At 57.7% G+C, this 20830-nt stretch overlaps 1 protein-coding gene across 15 annotated transcripts in view; it reads left to right on the plus strand.

The window, feature by feature from the left end:
- Positions 1-16044, plus strand: part of CACNA1G (calcium voltage-gated channel subunit alpha1 G) — a 63168-nt gene extending 47124 nt beyond the window's left edge. For 4 of the 15 annotated variants that reach the window (XM_023652741.2, XM_023652737.2, XM_023652738.2 and 1 more), the window contains 10 exons: positions 5256-5407; positions 6137-6246; positions 6964-7097; positions 7390-7460; positions 7592-7670; positions 7765-7886; positions 8226-8573; positions 13201-13378; positions 13643-13812; positions 15001-16044. In XM_023652741.2, coding sequence (XP_023508509.2) covers positions 5256-5407; positions 6137-6246; positions 6964-7097; positions 7390-7460; positions 7592-7670; positions 7765-7886; positions 8226-8573; positions 13201-13378; positions 13643-13812; positions 15001-15735 — 2099 coding nt within the window. In that variant the 3' untranslated portion in view covers positions 15736-16044. Of the gene's footprint in view, positions 1-75; positions 130-5255; positions 5408-6136; positions 6247-6963; positions 7098-7389; positions 7461-7591; positions 7671-7764; positions 7887-8225; positions 8574-9278; positions 9450-11394; positions 11530-13200; positions 13379-13642; positions 13813-15000 lie in introns of all 15 variants that reach the window. The other 11 variants (XM_023652731.2, XM_023652732.2, XM_023652734.2 and 8 more) reach the window with 7 other exon arrangements.
- The last annotated feature ends 4786 nt before the right edge of the window (positions 16045-20830 follow it).

A 20830-nucleotide genomic window follows, 5' to 3' on the forward strand; every position in this document is an offset into this window, starting at 1 on the left:
GAGCGAGCTGCTGAGGGGGCCCTGCTCAGCCCACCTGGTCCGGCCAGTGACCAATGTCGTGTTTCGTTCTTTTAGATCTAATGCTGGACGATGTAATTGCTTCCGGCAGCTCAGCCAGCGCGGCGCCAGGTACTGCGTCTGGGGTTGCGGGTTCCAGGGCGTGGCCGGGGGTGCGGTCCGGTCCTGCCTGCCCCCGGCCCGCCTCGTGCGTGCGATGCGTGCGGGATGTCCTCTTTGCTCCTCCATCCTCTCGGGTCCAGGGGCTGAGGGTCCCTGGGGAGCTGGGCTCTGTGTCATCCCACGGTCCTGTGCTACCTGGATCAGAGGTGAGGGCCCCCGCACGCCCCTCCCTCTGACGTCTCTTGGATGACCCCCCTTCTCTTCCAAGGCTGCCAAGGCCTGAGCTCCCCAGCCCCTGCTGCCTCTTCCCTCTCCTGCTCCTCCTCCCGTTGGATTATTAGAGCTGCAAATCTCTTCTGTCTCCTTTTGTCTGAAGGGGAGACTTTGATCCAAACAAGCAGCATGAGAGGAACGGAGAGGGCAAGGATTTGTTTTAAAAATGTAATGATGAATAATTGAACAGACTCATTAATAGTCAAGTAAGCACGGTGGCCACGTCATCGCTACAAACAGCAGGAATTGGGGATCAAAGGCCTGAGTTAGCCGCAAGCTTCTCCCGAAACCCCGAGATTTGGGAGTGAGTTGGGTCCTTCTCTTCGAGAGCAGTGTCTCTGGGCCACCGGTCCTTGCTGGTCCTGCCTGCCCTGCCTGGTCCTCGGACCCCTGCTCCCCACAACACGGCCCCCAGACCTCAGACAGAGGTTCAGAGGTCCAGAGAATCTGTGACAGGGTTGCAGGGCCTCGTTATACCTCGGATGTCTCCACCCGGTGGTTCCCAACCTGTTCATCCACAAGGGTCCCCTTTATCATCTCCTCCAACAGACCCCACATTCTGAAAGACTGTCTTTGGAGCTAAGAGCACTTCTCTAATGACTTTGTTTCACCAGTTTTACTAATCAAAGACCTATCTAATTGCTCATCAGAGCTTCTGAGCTGCAGGTTTCACACTGAATAATGGCACAGAACGACCATTTGCCATTAGATTCATCTGTGGGGTCTTAACACAGGCATATGTATGATTTCTTTTAAGCTTTTGGAAATATTGAAAAGAACGTGAGGACCCCTGTGTGGCTGCCTTCTCAGGCTGCGGAGGGCCTGGGACCTCAGGCTGGGAACTGCCAGGCTGGCTTTACCTCTCTCCGCTATCCCACACTCCCCAGAAGCCACTCCAGCAGGTGCCGCCCTGTGGGGGTTGGGCTGTCTGATCGATCGGGCCTCAGGGACCCACCCAAGGGGGGATCCCCTGAGCTGCCATTTGGGAGATCATCCCTGAGGCCGTGGGTGGATCAATGTCTCCCCTCCCTGTGGTGCTGAGCTATGATGTTTGGCATTGATTGGTTTGACCGTCTCTCTCTGGGCTCAGAAGTCTCCAGCGGTTTGTGTCTGGATTGCCTGGGTCCCGCAACTCTGTGTCAGGCTGTACTGAAAATTCCTGATGTGTCGGGGGATGAGCAGAGGGTGGGAGGAAGTGACCTTCAGCTCTCCCTGTGGGTTCACCTGGTCTGTAGAATGTGTCCACACATACATACTCACCCTAAAGTACCACCCTAGCATCAGGCTGGCCCACAGAGGCTGCCCCACCGAGAATTAACACATGCAGGCTCTCATGGGCCTCAAGAACTCCTCCCGACACACCGACTCAACGATACCTACTCTTGTCACTCTCACGCTGCACCCCGACTCTGGGGATGTTCTGCCATGTTCCTCTTGGCACATGCAGGCATATACACTGATTATGATAGTGTCTCACTGTTCCAGCTGGTAATGAGAACCCAGAGACCCCAAACAGGGGCAAAGTTCATCCCATATTCCTCTTACCCAGACCTCGTGTTCTGCCTGTTCTATACCAGAGCTTTTCCAACTTCAGTGTATATAAGAATTACCTGGAGAACATATGAAAACACAGATTCCCCAGCCCCACCCTAGAAATTCTCACGGAGTGGTCTGGGTACCTGAGCATCTGCATTTCCAGTCAGCTCCCGGGGAATGTACTGATCTACCCAGCAGGGTAATGGGGCCAAGTCGCACCCCCTAATCTGGGGCTCCGGGAACCGAATATGGGCATCGCCACACCTCCCGCTAGTCCCACGCCCACCCCGTGCTGCTCCCAGCAGGAGGAGACAGCCAGACCCCAGGGAAAGGCAGAAGGGACGAGTCTTTGATTATCTGGGGAATGGGCCTGACTGGACACCTGGGTCCAGCCCAGCTTCCAGGTGGTGGGAGAGACTGGGGCTGCTGGGCAATCAAGGCAGCCCCAAGTGACCGCTCAGCCTCCAGCACCAGCTCCACTCCCACGGCCACCTGTGGCCCCCCCCTCCATTCACCCTCTCTCCTTCCAGCGGGACCCAGTGATCAGGCCTGGCCACGGAAGCTGAGGGCATGGCCTCTGCCGTGGGGGCCTGTGTCCCTGCCTTCCACCTACTCCCTGCCACTCTCCTTTGCAAACCCTCCGCCCTGGCTGTGCCTCGGGCTCCCAGCTACCCCTACTAACTCACCGTGCCTGTTGCTCCCACTCACAGCCTCACACCCCCTCCTGTACCTCTCCTCTGCTCCGGCCCCTGACTGTGGGCTTGACAGTCCTGGAGGTTCCCTTCTCCCCACTGTCTGACTGGTATTTTCTCTGCCTAAGGCAGCTCATACTGGTGGGAGGCAGGGAGATGGGGCCAGGGCTGCCAACATGCCAGTGACCACTAGTCAAGGGCTACGGCCACGGCTCTCAGAGCAGCACACGGGCCCAAGGCTCCTGCCAGGGGGTCTCTATTTCTTCTCTGAGCCCAGGTCTTGCCTTTAGAACTGAAGTCCGGGGAGCAGCAGGGGCGTGGCATCATCCAGAGCCCAACAGCGAGGGCCTTTGGGCAAACTCTTTGAGGGTACCGTCTGGGCCAAAACCCCATGGCCTTTTGTCTAAACCTGCCTGGCAGCTGGCAAGGAACTCGGGCTGGGAGTTTGGGTTCTGGCTCGGTCACTGTCTCACAGTGTGTGGACGACTGGCTTTGTGCTGAGTCTCCTTGACTGTACAGGCAAAGGGCTGGCGGAGGAGAGGCTGATCAGATTGGCTCTGGTACTCTGGACCTGTGCTCTGCTGGGGGATTTCTGGCAGCCTCGGCACCTGCTGCTCTGGATAGGACCGGAAGTAGAGGGGCCTTTGTATAGACCTCGGTGGCCTGGGACTGGTCACTATGAGCAGATGCCCTGCCTCAGTCGTCCTGTCCCCACCTTCTCTCTGGGCCACTTGGAGGAGGGTCCCTGGCTGAATCCCAGCCCACCGCCCCTCAGACTCCTGGAGCAAGGCCGGAGGCAGCCATGTTGGTGGCAGCAGCTCCATTTGGCCTGGGGCTGCCTACACAGTCAGACAGGGGTGACAGGGGAGAGAGGGGACTCTCCCACCCTCTCCTCTGCATTGTCTCAGCTAATAATGGGGCTAATAAGGAGCCACTTTTTCTAACCTAATTGTATTCAAACATTTTAGTTAATTCTCCGTTCATATTTTAGCATAATGGGATCGGTGCTCTCGGCACTTATGGAGATTAATGCAGAGAAAGAGTTCCGGCTGCTAAGGCAACGCAGGGCGACTAGCGCCCTCTGGTTCTCGTGGTACTGAAAGAAGGAAGCAAGAGGCCCGCTAGCCGGCTCCACCCTCCACGATCGCCATGTGGATGACCCGCGGCCTCTTGTGGTGCCCTGTCCTGGTCTCTCCATCCCCACACTCCTGGGGGGCAGGAGGGCCGCCTGAGCAAACAAAGCCACAGTTGGCTGGCCCATCTCTGAAAACAAAAAGAGGGCCTATCGCACCACATGGTGCACCAGAACATTCCGGACTTTCTGCCTCTTGGTTATCCATACCTCAAGGCCAGTGCTGGAGAGTGGCATCCGGCGATGCTGAACATGCAGCTCTTGGGCGCTCTTCTTCCTTCGGCCTTCGGTGGGGGCCCACCCCAGGCCACTCCCTGCCTCAGTTTACCTCTCTGTTAAATAGTCCTCTGCATGGGAAAGGACACTTATATCTGAGCTGGCCTGGGCTCAAAGCTTCCTGCTGCCCCTGAGCCAGCCACCCCTGGCACAGTCCTCAGAGGCTGCAGCCCTTGCTGGCTGGCTTCCGCCCTAGACTTCCTGAGGAGGAAGGGCTGTCTGGGACCTGGGGCTGCCCAAGCCTTCCCGTGCAGAGCCTCTTCTTTCTGTGTGGCTGCCTGGGAGACCAGTCTGTCAACTGCCTCCAGGTGACATGGATCCCCAACTTGGCCTGGCCTAACCTCAGCACCTGGAGGAGGGGCCCTCTGCCATCTCCTGCCCCCAGATTCATTCTGCCTGCTTAGCAGGCCAACCTTTTGGCACCATGAGTTTTATAACTAAGTGGTTCACTAATTACGAGAGAAATATTATGCCTCTGACAGATCTCAGACAGTGCTTCCAGCCCAGCCTGCGATCTAATGCTGCCCTGACACCCAGGAGCAGGCTGGGCATTGCCTCATTAGAAACTGGGTGAGTCCTTCCGGTGGGCCCTCCCAGATGACTCTGGGACAGAGCAGAGCCCCGTGGCCTCCCCTCTGCCCTCCCCGACATGGGGGTACAGGAGGCCCAGGCCCTGCCCCCACGGAGGCCATCTGGGCGGGTCAGTGCAGCCAGCCAATTTCCAATGTCCAGTTTTATCTCCAAATCCCAGCTCTGTGTAATCTCTGCTCCCCTCGAGGGGCTGAGCCTGGTGAAGGAGCAAGAGCCTTCGCCTCTCAGTTGATGGAGCTTCCTCTGAGCCCAATAAGACCAGTTGTTTTTCATCTTATTGATCCGGCCTCGCTGCGGAACACTGAGTCGAGGGCGTTATGAGGGGCTGGTGGATTTTGGAGGCTGCCTCGGGGTGGGGGCTCACCTGGTGTCTAATGTGGGTGGGGAGCTCTGCATGTCCTGACCCCATCTGCACCCAACTGTAGCCAGTAGAACAGATGCTTGGTTGGGAGATGCCAAGAGAGCTGCTCCCCACCCTGGAAAAAAGGACAGTGTGTGGAGAGCAAGGATGCTGATGACACTGGAATGTTTCAGCTCTGGGGTTAGAGGCTGGTGGCTGTGAGGGGACTGTGGGTGGAGGGGGCACAGGGGACAGGGGGCCGATGGCTGCTCTGCTCTCCTCCCTGCCCCACCAGAAGCCCAGTGCAAACCCTACTACTCAGACTACTCCCGCTTCCGGCTCCTTGTCCACCACTTGTGTACCAGCCACTACCTGGATCTCTTCATCACGGGGGTCATCGGGCTGAATGTGATCACCATGGCAATGGAGCATTACCGGCAACCTCAGGTGGGAGCGAGTGACCAGCCATCCAGGCCCTGCCTCCAGCTGTAGGGCAGCAGGGCTAAGGCTCACCCAGCCTGAGCTGGGCACTCCACAGGGGCTCCTCTTGTACCCCTTGTACCCCTTGAAGCGACCCTTGGAGGTGGGTATCATCTTGGTCTTACAGATGAGGACACTGAGGCTCAGAGAGGTTAGTTGACTAGATTGAGGTCACACTGCTAGGAAGTAGAGGACCTGATTTCTTCACCCAGAAAATATTTACTGAGTGCCTACTGTGTGCTGGGCTCTGGACCTTTGAGGGTACAGAAGGCAGATCAGTGCCTGCCCTTCAAAGTTAGGTTCTAGTGAATGGCCAGCTCCAAAACTCACCCATGATCTTGCCACTTTTCAAATCAGCCTCTCTTGGCTGCCCTCCAGGCCTCAGTTTCCCCATCTGTAAAATGAGGATGTTGAATTGGTAATGCACAAGGCCCCTTCCAGGCTCTGTGCCGTCCAGCACATTCTCACGTGGTCTCCTCGCCATCCCTCAAGGAGAGAGATCCTTTAGTACAAATGTGAATGAGGATCCTACCCTATCCCGCAGTAGTGGCCAGCGGTCCGCCATCCTGGTGGGGACAGAGAAGAAAGATCCCCTTAGACCACCCTGTCTCCCGGATCTGGAAGGAGTAATGGAGAGGGAGGGGCAGACACGCTCCCTGGCCTTAGGAGACCCTGCATCGTGCCCCTCCCTGCCAGGTCCTAGACGAGGCTCTGAAGGTCTGCAACTACGTCTTCACCGTCATCTTCGTCCTGGAGTCCGTTCTCAAACTCGTGGCCTTTGGCTTCCGGCGGTTCTTCCAGGACAGGTAGCAGAGAGGGAGGGGTGTGGGAGAGCGGGGGAGGGCGTGTCTCCCGGGGAAGGGTAAGGTGCCTGAAGACCTTTCTTGACTCCTGAGGTTCAGCCTCCAATCTAGGACCACCCATGGCTGATGGCCAGGTGAGGTGGGGGGGGGGGGCGGGCGCATCCAGGGCCTAGAAGATGGGAAGGAAGGGAGACAACTTGACAAGACAGGGCCTGGGGGACACTGGCCGCTGGAAATCAATGTGGTCTAGAGTGGGGCTTAAGAGCACAGAGCCTGGAGCCACGCTGCCTGGACCAGATTCGAAACCTGGCTCCATCGCTTAGAGGCTGGTGACCTCGGGTAAGTTACTTTGTCTGTGCCTCAGTTTCCTCATCTGTAAATGGGAGATAATAACAGTATCCACAAGAGAGTTGTGAAGATTATGAGTTCCTATTAGAAAAGCCCTTAACAGTGCTTGGCACACAGCAAACACCATATATGTGCTAAATTAAAAAGTGAATGTATAAAAATGAAAAGCAGAGGCCCTCAAGCTAAAGTTGTAGCCCTACCTCTGCCACCAACTGGCTGTGTGACCATAGATAAGCCACATCTTCTCTGCAGGATGGGGAGGCTGGACCAGCTGACCTCCACCCTCCTTTCTCTAGCCACTTGTGTTGCCACACTCTCCCTTCCCTGTGGTGCCCCTCCCCCACTCAGGGAGCTGTGTCCTGGGCTTTCCAGGTGGAACCAGCTGGACCTGGCCATTGTGCTGCTGTCCATCATGGGCATCACGCTGGAGGAGATCGAGGTCAATGCCTCGCTGCCCATCAACCCCACTATCATCCGCATCATGAGGGTGCTGCGCATCGCCCGAGGTGAGTACCTGACCGCCTGCCCACCACACCCACCCTCCCGGGTGTCTGGCCCAGGGGTCAGCTCTGTGGCTGCTCAGGGACTGGGTGGGTGTGGGTTCCCATGGGTCATTCTCCCACCCTCTGCCAAAGGAGAAGGCTAGGGGCAGGGCTGAGGGTGGGGGTGGAGCCTGGCAGCCTGGCTGTCCAGGGCTGGCCATCCCTCTAGCCACAGCCCTGGCCCTGACCCCAGCTCCACCAGCTGTGTGACCTGGGACGCAGAGGGGCCAGCTCATGACTTTGTCCTGTTCTGCAGTGCTAAAGCTGCTGAAGATGGCTGTGGGCATGCGGGCGCTGCTGGACACGGTGATGCAGGCCCTGCCCCAGGTAGCTGGGAGGTAGAGGTGGGTGGGAGGGGTCCTCTGGGGGAAGATGTGCTCTCCAAAGGGGCCAGGGGCTCAGGGAAGCTGGCTGGGAGATCCAGCGGCACCTTTTCCATTTCTTCTCCTCTTTTCCAGGTGGGGAACCTGGGACTTCTCTTCATGTTGTTGTTTTTCATCTTTGCAGCTCTGGGCGTGGAGCTCTTTGGAGACCTGGGTGAGTTGGGGTAGGGAGGGCGGAGGAACCAGGCCTGGAGACCCAGGGGCTCCTGGGCTAAGGTGGGCCTCTCTCCCCTTCCCTCCTCCTCCAGAATGTGATGAGACGCACCCCTGTGAGGGCCTGGGCCGGCATGCCACCTTTCGGAACTTTGGCATGGCCTTCCTGACCCTCTTCCGAGTCTCCACAGGTGACAACTGGAACGGCATTATGAAGGTGAGAGCCCAGCACTGCGGGGTCCCTCCCAGGGCTGGCTCAGTCCCCAAGGAGACAACCCCACTTCTTGAGCCAAGATTCCCTGGCAAGATGAATAAAAGCATGTGACCTTCTATCCCCTATGCTGGAACACTCTGGAACTCCCTCTCCCCAGGACATGCTCCGACTCACACCTCCCAGGATAGTGTCTAATGCTCCTCTGCCCCCAGGACACCATAACTCCCTCCTCCTGCCCTTCCTTCTCCTCCTTCAATGCTCTGTGACACCAGTGACCCGATTTCCCATGATGGCTCCGTCTGCTGTCCTCGCGGCCTCACCCCTCTAACCCACCTCCCCCAGGATACCCTCCGGGACTGCGACCAGGAGTCCACCTGCTACAACACGGTCATCTCCCCCATCTACTTCGTGTCCTTTGTGCTGACTGCCCAGTTTGTGCTGGTCAATGTGGTGATCGCTGTGCTGATGAAGCATCTGGAGGAGAGCAACAAGGAGGCCAAGGAGGAAGCCGAGCTGGAGGCCGAGCTGGAGCTGGAGATGAAGACGCTCAGCCCGCAGCCCCACTCACCGCTGGGCAGCCCCTTCTTCTGGCCTGGGGGCCCCGAAAGCCCTGACAGCCCCAAATCTGGGGCTCTGCATGCAACGGCCCATGCGGGAGCAGCCTCCCGCCTCTCCCTCGAGCACTCGACGGTGAGCCTACACCCACCCAGCCGCGACGGGTTGCGGGGATGGGACAAGTGGGGTGGTGGGGGGATGGGGAGCACAGCGGCTCAGTGGGTGGGTGGTATACAGGGAGTGGCAGCACAGCAGACTCAAGGGCTCCTCCTGGATCCTTCTGCCCCTCCTGCCTGGATGCGGAGGGGACAGCAGTCCCTGACCATTCCCCAGAGATGCCTGCCCACACTCACTGCACAGGGTACCTACCCCACTAGCCGCTGGCACATGTGCTGGCTCATCCAGCCCCTGTACCTCCAGCCCGGCCTGGCTGCCCTTCCTGGCTCTTAGGTTCAAGGCTAAGTTTTCTGTTTCCTTCCTGTTTCTTTCTTACCCTTGCCCGATTGCCACACCTGTTTCCTTCACACCCTTCGACCTGCCTGAGTCCATCTCTCAATCCTTCCACTGATCTTCTCTTTCCTTCTCCCTCTCCCTGTGGGCTCGGCTCATCTTCTATCTCCCATCTCCCATCTCTCCTTCCTCCTCCCACACCTCTCTCCTCCCTACCTTCCCCATCTCGTCCTCTTTCTCTGTCTCTTTGGTGCTGTGTGTGTGTGTGTGTGTGTGTTTGTGTTCGTGTGTATGTGTGACCTCCTCTTTCTCCCTCTGTGTCTCTTGTCAATCCCCTGCCATGACACTTCCCATCACTGCCCTCTGACCCCCGCTCCCCTGACTCACCAGCTCCCCTCATGGGCTGGTCCTCCCCAGGACAGACAGCTGTTTGACACCATATCCCTGCTGATCCAGGGCTCCCTGGAGGGGGAGCTGAAGCTGATGGACGAGCTGGCAGGCCCAGGGGGCCAGCCCTCTGCCTTCCCTCCCGCTCGCAGCCCGGGCGGCTCCGACCCACAGGTTACTATGTCCCAGTGCTGTGCCCCCTCGCCTGACCGTGCTGGGCTGTGCCATGCTGTGCTGTGCTTCTGGGGAGGTGGGGGTGTTTCCTGCTCACTGGGTATCTGGAAAAAGAGCAGCCTCAGGGCCTCACTTGAGCTGTGGGCTTGGCAGGAGGCAGCCAGGGGTTCTTCAGGCTGAGATCAACCTCTGGAACACATAGTTGGAAGGTAGAGATGCTGAGATTGCACTTCTGAGGGAGAAGGATGGATGGAGGAGGGGTTTGGAGAGGGGGCGTTTCTAAGAAAGAGGCTGGAAGAGAAGAGGTGGATGGAGCAGAAGACAAGTGGGCAGTGGGACCTTAGGGGGTTGAGGAAGTAAGATGCCAGATCCAGGGGAGAAGGACCTCTGGGGATAGTGCAGGTGGCCAGGGGACCCACTGAGGAACATGTCTTAGGCCACCATCTGCTTCTTCTCTGTATTCAGCATCCACCTCCCTACCCCCATCCTCCGTTTGGTGGCTTTTTAAGCCATGGAACCAACTGGGCATGGTGGGTGCTGTCAGTAGCCAGGGAGTTCTGACCTGGTCCCAAGAGGGAATGGAAGACTCCAGATCAGAGTGGATTTTGGGACCCTAGTGTGAAATAGGACATGGCTTCTTCCCCAAGCCCAGCCCCTTCCCACAGCGCCACATGTTGTCCCCTCAGACCCATCGAAACGTGTATCTTCCATTTTCTGGGGTCCTCCTCTTCTTCCCTCACCACCTGTCTGGCTGCCTTTGACACCCTCCACTTGCAGATCACCCCGCCACCCCTCCTCCTAGGTCAGGGGCTACAGGAAAGGCCCCAGGAGACGTGGAGTAGAGGCAAGGAGACACGTGTCAGCTGGACATAGCACAGCCTAGTGCTCTGCAGGCCCTGTTGGGTGGAGGCGCGGGCAGGCCGGCTCCCGGTGCCTGGAACACCTGCGGCTGGATCCAAAGAAACAGATAGTGACGCTCACAAGGAAAGGGCCCTCGCCTCTGGGGTTCCTGACCTCTGGTTCGGACTCAGTCTCAGATAGGCTACAGGGACCTGAACCTGGCAGTGGCCTAGAACGATCAGTGGGAGACTGAGTCCTTTCCTGAGGCTTCCCATCCTGAAGGAGGCTCCTAGGAAAAGGTGCTGAGAGAAAAGAGGACGTGATGAGAAGGTGACCATGGCAGCCAGCTCATCTGGGAGGGATGGCCCCACTCCTCCCCCGGGTCCTGGAGGCACTGAAGCCCCCCTGCCAATCCCAGGTGAGCCAGCCAGATGGCGTGGTGGCTCACCCACGTGTGCCCAGTGCAGGCTGGCGGGAGGCGAGCATCTCCCAGAACCCAAGCAGGAGAGGGCGGCGCTGCTGGCAGGCGGAGGAGGGCCCGGGAGGGGAGATGCCAGAATCTGGGGGCAGGCCAAGTCCTGCCAGGCTTTTGGAAGTGGAGAGAATAGGCAGAAAACAGTTGTCAGATTGGTGGCTTTGTCCTCAGGGCCCCCCACGCTGCTATGTCTGTGCGGAGAGCAGAGAGGCGCTTTGCTGGCCTTTCTTTCTTTTCTTTTTTTCTGATATCATCTTCACGGGATTCAAAAACCCTCCCCACTCCCCGCTCTCTCCCTGGGTGGTGGCAGTGTGGGAGGGGGCCATTCCGGTTCCTGGGGTCTCTTTAGAATATGTCTCTGCGTCTCCTGCTTTGTCAGTGTTTGTGCTGGCTCTTTGGCCCCTGCCTCAGCCTCTCTGATCGGAGCGGGGGTTGAAGTTGGGGGAGGGGAGGCACTGTCAGTTTACTTAGGAAAGGGGTGGGAAGAGAGAAGGGTGGCCTTTTTCCTCTCTGCTTTGTGAAAAGGGGGAAAGGAGGGCTCTGCGTGTGTGCGTGCGTGTGTGTGCATGCACACGCGGGAGCGTGCGCTGTCCTGGTTTCTCATGCCTGATCATCTCTCTCCCTGTCTAGATCCCTCTAGCTGAGATGGAGGCTCTGTCTCTGACGTCAGAGATTGTGTCTGAACCATCCTGCTCTCTAGCTCTGACGGATGACTCTTTGCCTGATGACACTCACACTCTCTTACTTAGTGCCCTGGAGAGCAATGTACATACACACGGCCCCTCACTTCTCCCTCAGCCTCCCCAGGGGCTGGGCTGGCTGCAGGGCTCCAGATCCCTCCCCTCTCACTCTGACACCAGGCTCCACCAGAGGTATCAACCGGCAGGCACTGAGTGCCCCAGCCTTTGCTAGGTCTTTCAGATTCCTCTCTGTGGACAAAGAAATCGGAGATTACACTGGGACCTCCCAGAAGGGCCCAGGGGCGGCAGTTGTGAAGGGTTAATCCAGATGCCCAGAGGTGGCATCAGCCAGCAGGCCAAAGGGCCTGCCTGGAGGCAGAGTCGGTCTATGTATTTGGAGCCCTGTGCAAGCCAGCCCTCCCCCTGCCTGCACCCCTGCTTCCCCCACCCCAACATGAGCCATTTGCCACCACGTAGGAGGTGAGAGCCACATCTCTGCTGCCACCACCATGCCCTTCTCCACCTGGGGGGCCGTCCTGTCTCCTCCGTCACTGTCCCTGTATGTCCCTGCGTTCTGGGGGCTTCCTTGTGTTTGACAGCTGCTCCCCCCTTGCCTGGCTCCCTGTCCCCCTCTGACTCTGAGCAGCCCCCTCCTCCCTGTCTTCCCCCTCCTCCAGGGACTTAAGAAGGGACAGAGACCCCTTCCTCACAGTAGGGCTCTGCTGGGGCAGGGCCTTGACCACAGCCTGGGGTCCCTAGGGGTCTTAGGGTGGCTGGCAGACGTGGAACCTGGGGCTGAGGGGGAAGCAGAGGATCCCGACTGAGTTCCAGCACAGCCATTCTCAGGCCTGCTGAGGCTGCTTAACTCGCTGGGCCCTCATGGGGACAGAAACCCTACAGCCTCTCTGAGAACTAGGATGATGGAAAAATCTCTTGGGAGCAAACCTTGTTTCCCTCTGGCTGGGGTCAAAGGCTGATTATTGCCTTTCTTTAAAATAGATTCAAAAACCCACTCCCACTCTCAGTCCTCCCACTAAGTGAGGACCTGAGTCCACAGTACCCAGGCCTTGCCCCACACCCCCCACCTACCAAAGTCATTGTGTAGTTGAAAGTGGGGGAGACAGGTGGGTGAGCCAGCTGTGACATCCCCTAGTGATCATCTGTCATTCAACGCACATTAACCCAGCCACGCCCAGTGCTGAGTGCTGGGGCTGCCTTAAAGAACTGGATGGTGAACCAGCCTCTGCTCTGCAGGCAGTCCGGGCTGCCAAGTCTCCGGCTCCCTGGGAGGGTCCTTGCCACTCCCCAGCCCCTCATGGCCCCAGCACAGGGACTCGGGGGCTGCTGTTAGCTTTTAATCCTTCACTATGCTGCGTCAGAGCCTCTCAATGGGGCCTTGAGAATGAGCTCTTGGGCCACCTGTGGGGCTGGGGGCTAGGGCTGGGGGCTGCTCTCCCTCCTTTGGACACCTCCTCACCCCTTTGCCATCCCCACTGGGAGCCTCCAAGCTGATGCAGTATGGATCATTTTCTGGGGCCAGGGCCTCCTCCCACCCGCTTCTTCCCTGTGTGTGGAGGGTTCATCCATGTGTCTGCCCCTTCTCCTCAAGCACACTCATTCCATCCCAACTTGCCAGGGGAGGGGATGGGGGCCCGGGTCTGGGGTTGGGTTCTGGTTTCTGTTGTCCAGCTCCACCTCAGCTACCCAGTCCGGACCACCCCTCTTCCTCCACCTCCCTCCCCTGTTCCTTTTGCAGATGGAACGCCACCCTGAGGAGGTGCCCCTCTCAATGGGACCAGACCTGCTGACTGTGCGGAAGTCTGGGGTCAGCCGAACGCACTCTCTGCCCAATGACAGCTACATGTGCCGGGATGGGAGCACTGCCAAGGGGTCCCTGGGACACAGGGGCTGGGGGCTCCCCAAAGCTCAGTCAGGTACTAGGGCTGGGGGCAGGTGGGCTCGGCTCACACCAGGAGACCCCGTCCTTGCCTAAGCCTCGTCCTGACCCAGGAAGGGGGTGCTGAGACAGCAAAAGAGGTCTCACCTACCTCTGAGGAGCCCCCAGACTGAGGGGGGTGGCTTTCAATCCAGCGTGAGGTGATGTGGTGAGGGTGGATGCCCTGATTGGGGAGGGAGAGTGGACGAGAGGGGACTCAAGCTCTTTTCTCTCCTCCTCCCCCCATGCTCCTCCCCCACAGGTTCCGTCCTGTCCGTTCACTCCCAGCCAGCAGACACCAGCTACATGCTGCAGGTTCCCAAAGATGCACCCCATCTGCTTCAGCCCCACAGCACTCCCACGTGGGGTACCATCCCCAAACTGCCCCCGCCGGGCCGCTCCCCTTTGGCTCAGAGGCCACTCCGGCGCCAGGTAAGCAGGTGGGCATGGGGCTGGGGGCTGGCCTCTCTGCTGGGAATCCTAGGCTGGTGGTAATGACTGGGATTGACACTTTCATTCTCCTAACCAACATTTATTGTGTGCCAATGATGTGCCAGATTGAGTTTGAGGTACCAGGGACACAATGCCAGGCAAAGCAAAAGCAGTCTGTACCCTCCCTTGTTTCCCTGAGGAGGTCTGGAGACCAGAGGGGGGCCTAGTTACCAGGGATACACATCAAGCTGGAGGAAGAACCCAGGTCTCTGGACCCCCTTTCCCCAACCCAGGGCTGCCTCCGTATTCTCTGTACTTCTAGACCTAGTTAAGGGGCATGAGGCATGTTTTAGGTCTCTCCACCTTTGGCCAAGCCGTAGGGCCAGCTTCCAGAGCCCACGTTCCAGGGGCACAGAGCAGAGGTTCATGTAGCCTAGTGAGGCTTGACTGCCCTGTTGTGACAAGGCCACAGCCCATGCTGCGAGTGCCCTTATGTGTGAGTATGACCACATGAGAATCTGCTTAATCCCACACATTTTGAGGAGCAAGCACAGTCCTCATCCATTCTGCAAATATTCACTGAGCAGCCTCTCTGTGCCAGGCACTGGGGACACAGACAAATGAGACTGCCCCTACCCTCTGGAGCTCAAGGTCTAACAGTGGAGACATACACCCTGTCAGATCATTGCAGTGACAGGTCATTGCTGGGATGCTCACGTGCGTGGTGCAGCAGGGAGCAAAGAGGAGGAAGGAGGCAGTTTTACTTGGGGGTTGAGATTGTCAGGCACTACGTCCTAGAGCACCTGTGTCCATAAAGTTGAAGGGTGCTTGCCACTCGGAAAGGGTATTTAAGGCCAAAGAAATAGCCTATGCGGAGGCTGGGAGGCATGAAGGAGCCAGCTGGGGAGCAGAGCTGGCCCCGTGCTTCTTGTGTCCCAGGGGTTGGGAGCTGTAGAGAACAATTTCTGTAGGCTTAGGGAAGGGGTGAGGGAGGAGGAGCATGGTGGACAACAGAGGTCAGGCTGCACATGGTTCCCAGCTCCCAACGAGAGCAAATACCAGTACCCCTGCTTAGGGTGGTCCCACAGCTCCATGGAGGGGGAAGAGGGGGCTATCTGGCTTGAGAGGTGGGACCGTTCTTGCGGGAGAGGAAGCCCCCAGCCTGAGCCCTCCCCGTCCCCCACACAGGCAGCAATAAGGACTGATTCCCTGGATGTTCAGGGCCTGGGCAGCCGGGAAGACCTGCTGTCGGAGGTGAGTGGGCCCTCCCCGCCTCTGGCCCGGGCCTCCTCTTTCTGGGGCCGCTTGAGCACCCAGGTGCAGCAGCATTCCTGCGACCAGAGCAAGATCTCGAAGCACATGCCCCCGCCAGCCCCCTGCTCGGGCCCAGAGCCCACCTGGGGCACAGGCCCCTCAGAGACCAGAAGCAGCTTAGAGCTCGACACGGAGCTGAGCTGGATTTCAGGAGACCTCCTGCCCGCCGGCAGCCAGGAGGAGCCCCCGTCCCCACGGGACCTGAAGAAGTGCTACAGCGTGGAGGCTCAGAGCTGCCGGCGCCGGCCCACGTCCTGGCTGGACGAGCAGAGGAGGCACTCCATCGCGGTCAGCTGCCTGGACAGCGGCTCCCAGCCGCACCTGGGCCCCAGCCCCTCGACCCTCGGCGGCCAACCTCTTGGGGGGCCTGGGAGCCGGCCCAAGAAAAAACTCAGCCCGCCCAGTATCTCCATAGACCCCCCGGAGAGCCAGGGCCCTCGGCCCCCACCCAGCCCTGGCATCTGCCTCCGAAGGAGGGCTCCGTCCAGCGACTCCAAGGATCCCTCGGCCTCTGGCCCCCCTGACAGCATGGCTGCCTCGCCCCCCCCAAAGAAAGACGTGCTGAGTCTCTCCGGTTTATCCTCTGACCCGGCAGACCTGGACCCCTGAGTCCTGCCCCACTCTCCCACTCACCTTTCTCCACTGGGTGCCAAATCCTAGCTCCTCCTCCTGGGTTATATTCCTGAAAACAGTTCCATATGGACACCGAGGGGGCGCTCCTCCCCGCCTCAGTGGCTCTGGGCACCGGCGAGCAGAATTTCCAGAGTGGAAAGCAGCAGCCAGGGCCTCCGGCTCCAGGCAGGAAGAGAAGCCCAGGGTAGCTGAGGTTCCCGACACCAGGAGCTGTTGGGAGAAAGCAATACGTTTGTGCAGAATCTCTATGTATATTCTATTTTATTAAATTAATTGAATCTAGTATATGCGGGATGTACGACATTTTGTGACTGAAGAGACTTGTTTCCTTCTACTTTTATGTGTCTCAGAATATTTTTGAGGCGAAGGCGTCTGTCTCTTGGCTATTTCAACCTAAAATAACCATCTAGTTATATTCCCTCTTCTTGCAAAGCACAAGCTGGGACCACGAGTGCATTACAGCCCGGACAGTGGCCCATCTTCAGCGGAGAGCGAGACCCATTTTGGAAACTGTAATGTAATTTATTTTCTCCTTTAACCTCGTCATCATTTTCTGTAGGAAAAAAAAAGAGAGAAAAAAATAAGATTTTACAAATGAAATGGAACCTTTTTATATATACATACATATCTATATCTATATCTATATAATAAAGTAATTTTCCAAAATAAAAAGTTAATCACGGTCCAGAGTAAAAGCAGAAGGGACAATTAGGCATTTCTGGATGGCACTGGAGAGAGTCCAGGAGATGGGGGTGGGCGGGAGGGCAGGAGTTGGGGTGCCTCTGTGTGTATGAGGGGGTGTGTGTGTGTGTGTGTGTCTGAGAGAGAGAACTAAACGCCTCTCCCTGGGGGGCTGACCCTTGCAGCCCTGTCTCCTAGGGACGAGGGAGGAGGGGAGAAGCCCCTCTGATTGGCAGAAGGCTGGGCCAGCAGGGTCTAATCCTGCTTCATCAAAGCTTTATCGCTTCCTTTTGGCCAGGCAGCTCTGTGAATGTGAGTAATTCCAGATTAACTCTTCTTTCTGCTGACAGTTATCAGCCGCACATTGAAAGCTGAAAATTGGCATAATGAAGCTGTTTTGGTTAACGGAGGCTGGGGGAGGGGGTCTCGGCTGCTGTGATCAGGATTCGTAGATTGGTGGGGGAGGGGCCAGCGCTTCTGGGTTTTCCTTCCCCAGGCTCTGGCCCAGGTGACCCGAGCAGTCTGGGCTTCAGCCTTCTGCCCTGGGGGGCCTGCTGACCCGCACTGCGGGCACTGCCCCATTGGGATGGCAATGGAAGAAGCTGTACAGTAGAGCAGCCGCTCCCTCTCCATATTTAGGGGGCCAGGGCCTGGGGCCCAGAGGCGACCTCGCAATGGAGTTGGTAGGGTCGGTGGCCAGGCTGGTGGGTGGGTGGGGAGCTGGCCCCCTGAGGGGTGATGAACAGGCACCATCAAGGTGTTTACATGGTCTGGTGCCACCTGCCCAGTGGGAGCCAGTGGAGAAGGGAGGGGTGAAGGCAGCCACCAGCAGGGCGGGGAGGAGGAGGGGCTAGCAGTATGGCCAAGAACCTCTTTTCGGTGCTAACACGGGCAATATGCTCTTATCTAAAGCCCTGGTGCCAACAGGCTAGCCAGGGGCACCAACCAGGCTCAACCAGCCTGTCCCTTGCCAGCCACCCCCAAACATCCACCCTACCCCCACTCCCTTGAACATGCTTCACCCTCAGCACCTTCAAACTCCGGGACTCTTGAAACCTCACAGGCAGCTGGGCTAGCTCACCTCTGCTGTGCTCCACAGCCCTCACACACGGCCCCATCTGAACCTGGGAGCCGAGGGTGCCAGGCTGCTGGGTGGATGGCCTGAGGCTTTGTCCAACCCCCTGTTCTCTAAGCTGGTGAAAGGTTTTCTAATCGCTCTTTTGGACAGAAATGACACACCACTCCTTGAAGCAAACAGCTGGTTTTGTCCTCTTGGCATCTGCAATAGCCTGGGACTCTTTTTTTTCCTCTGGCTTCCTTGGATGAGGAGAGAGGGGTGCTTGTAGGAGCTGCCTGTTTTTATATATAAAGCAAACTACAAAATTCCTGGAGCTTTGTCACCTGGGGCCGCAGATTAAGCTTTTCTATTTTTGTAGAATTCTGTAGCTGTCTATTCCTCATGAGGGTGGGAGATTCGGGGAGGGGGCTCGGGGGTCTGTCTTTCTTCTAATGGTTGGAGGATTCTAGGTCATGATGAAGCCGGAGAGCTAGGTGTCACCCCCTCCCCTCCATCCAAGCTTTCCCCACCAGGACCCCCCCAGAGTCAAAGTGGATATTTTGGGGGAGAGAATTGTGGCCTCTCCCTTAACAATCTCCCCCAACAATGTGAAATCTTTTCCGTGCTGGAAACTGTTGTGTCTCATTAAAAGAGTTTTGAAGTGGAGATAATGATGCTGCTGAATCTTATTAACAGTAGTAATAATAACGATGCTGCTAACCTCATGATGCTTGTCTGGATGGTTATTGGATTCTGCTCCACGATACACGAGGAGCAGGGAATGGAGAAGGGCTGGAGGAGGCTGGGGTGGGGAGGGGCTGCTGGAGGCAGCAGGTCTTGCATTCGGGCCTCCAGGGCAGAGCTGGGACTGGCCAGGAGCTTCAGGGATGCGGGGCTTTTGGAGGTAAGAACATCCACCCTGGCACTTCTGCTCCCAACCTTCTCCTCGGGGGTTCAGAGGAAACTGTGTCAACAGTTGCAGGCCCCCACCGCGGGCTTGGCTGCCTCAGCTTCCTCCACCCCAAGACTCCAGGAAAAGGTCTGTCTGGGGGTGGGCGACTAGGAAGAGGAGTGAGCTGAGCTGGTGCTAAAAACAAATCTGAGGCTCATCTGCAGTCTCTCGCTTACTCCTCACAACACCCTAGCAAGGGAAGTGCCATGGCAATCATTTTTCATCCATGAGGCAATGGATTCAGAGAGGTTAAGTGACTTGCCTAAGATCACACAGCCAGGACAAGGCTGAGTTGGGATTGATCCTAGGTCTGGTCAACTTTTAGCTCATTGGCTTCACACTACCCCGGTCTCCTCTCACTGTGGAGGGAATGGGACATGGTGCCAGGAATCCTGATCACAAAATGACTTGCCAGGGAGGCCTTTTCCAAAGCAGTCACATTTGTGTTCATAGAAATGAACACATGAGCTCCCAGCTTGATATACTCAGAGGCTGAGAGGAGGCCACAGCCCTCCACCTCGTGTGGGGAGAGAGTTTCAACCACAAGAGAAGCTGTCCCTCAGCTCCACGGGCTTGGCCAAGGGCTGGCTCTGCAATAACCCAGTTTCCCAGGCACCACCTTTCCCTGGCATGAGGCTGCCCTTGAACCCCATACCACCTGCTCTCCACCTCCTCCTCCCACCTCTTTGCTTCCTGTCCTCTCCCCTAACCCCACCCAGACCTCTCCCACTTTCCAAACAGCTTTCACCTACATTGTCACCCGCAGTCCCCACCCATCACAGCCTGGTGCCCCATGGCCTCCTCACCCCTTTTCTGGGACAGCTGAGTGGCGCAACGTCGGGGGCTGTGACAGCAGTGCGGTGTGGGCATCCGACACCAGGTGGCAGCACAGGGCACGTTCACCTGGCACCACCCTGGTGACCCTTCTGAGAGGTGCCCAGCCAGGGAGAGGACGTCAACACTGAAGCACATCTTCTATGGACAGGTGCCCTGTGTAGCCCCCCAAAAGAGGAAACAGGCTCACAGGGCCCAGTGAAGGATTTGGCTGTGCGTCGGGAATCTTGGCCCTTGGAGCGCTGAGCCCATGTCCCAATGATCCCTGCCTAAGGCCAGTGGACCCAGGACTAATCCAGGACAGGGGTTGCCAGAAAGGGAATTACCTCTCAAAAGCTAGTTTAGTCGTGGGCTGGCGCCCTGCTCTGAGGGCACAGCAAGCTACATAAGGGGGTTGCAGCTCCAGCAAATGCCCAAGAGGGAATGCTGCTAAGAACTTCGGAATTCTGCGTGTCTTAGCCCTCGTCCAGGTGTGGGAACTGCTGACTGTGGCCCGCGGAGCTAATTAATTTGTCTTGCTTTGCAAACTCATGAGTCGGGCACAGCAGCCAGCGCTCACGTGCACGCTAAATCAGATCACCCGTAAATCGGGGGCGGAGGGGCAGCCTTGCCGAGGCCAGGAGTGGAGTGGGGCCAGTGTGGCCCCCACCAGGCTGGGGTCTGGAGGAAACAGCTCCTGCCCCACTGCACGGGAGGAGAGAAGGGGGAGGCTGGAGTTTGGGAGCTGGAGGCTGCTTTGGGGGTGCTCCAGCCCTTCGAGGAGCCATAAGGGGCTAAAAGGAATCAGGCAGTGAGTGGATGGGAAAGCTGGCAGCCTGCCCTTGCTCGTCCACGCCCCTCCCCCTTTTGTCAGCTCCCACCTGACTCTCAGTTTGCAGTATGTCCTGCCTCTGGGTCTCCCAGTCCCTCCCTTGCTTTGCTTTCTTCTCTCTGCAGTCATTCCTGCTCGGAGATGTACCTTGCAATTATCTTATCTTTCCATTTCCCTGCCAGGAAATCCCCAATGCTGCGTCCCCCTGGGATGCTCACTGGCGGGGAAGGCACAGCACGCGCTCTGTCCATCCTGCCTGGAGCTGCAGTCAGTGGAAGGGAGGGTGGGGCTGGAGCTGCTGAAGCTGGGGGAGGTTCTGTTCCTCTCTCTGCTGCAGCCCAAGCCACAGGTCTTTACTGCTCCTCTCAGGAGCCTCCAGCTGGAAACATCTTGGTTCTGAAAACTCAAAAGCAGAGTGGACAGTGCCCACTGCTGGGACTGTACCTAATGCAACAGTGGCCTCGCTGCTTATGACCTCTCCTAAGGACATGAGATACTTATTTAGTCAGTCAACAAACATTTCCTGAGGACCAACTTTGCCAGGCTCTGTCCTGGGTCCTGAGGATAAAGCAATAAACAAGAGCTGGTCCTTATCCTTAAGGTGTCCACGGTTGCCTAGGGGAGGTAAGCCAGTAATCAGTGAGTACAATACAGGGAGGGCGAGCAGGGCCCTGCAGGGGGAGGGTCCCTAGCCCAGGACTGGGGTGAGGAGGTTCAAGGAAGCCTTCAAGGGGCG

The sequence above is a fragment of the Equus caballus genome, chromosome 11, assembly GCF_041296265.1.
Source record: "Equus caballus isolate H_3958 breed thoroughbred chromosome 11, TB-T2T, whole genome shotgun sequence".
Taxonomy (NCBI): domain Eukaryota; kingdom Metazoa; phylum Chordata; class Mammalia; order Perissodactyla; family Equidae; genus Equus; species Equus caballus.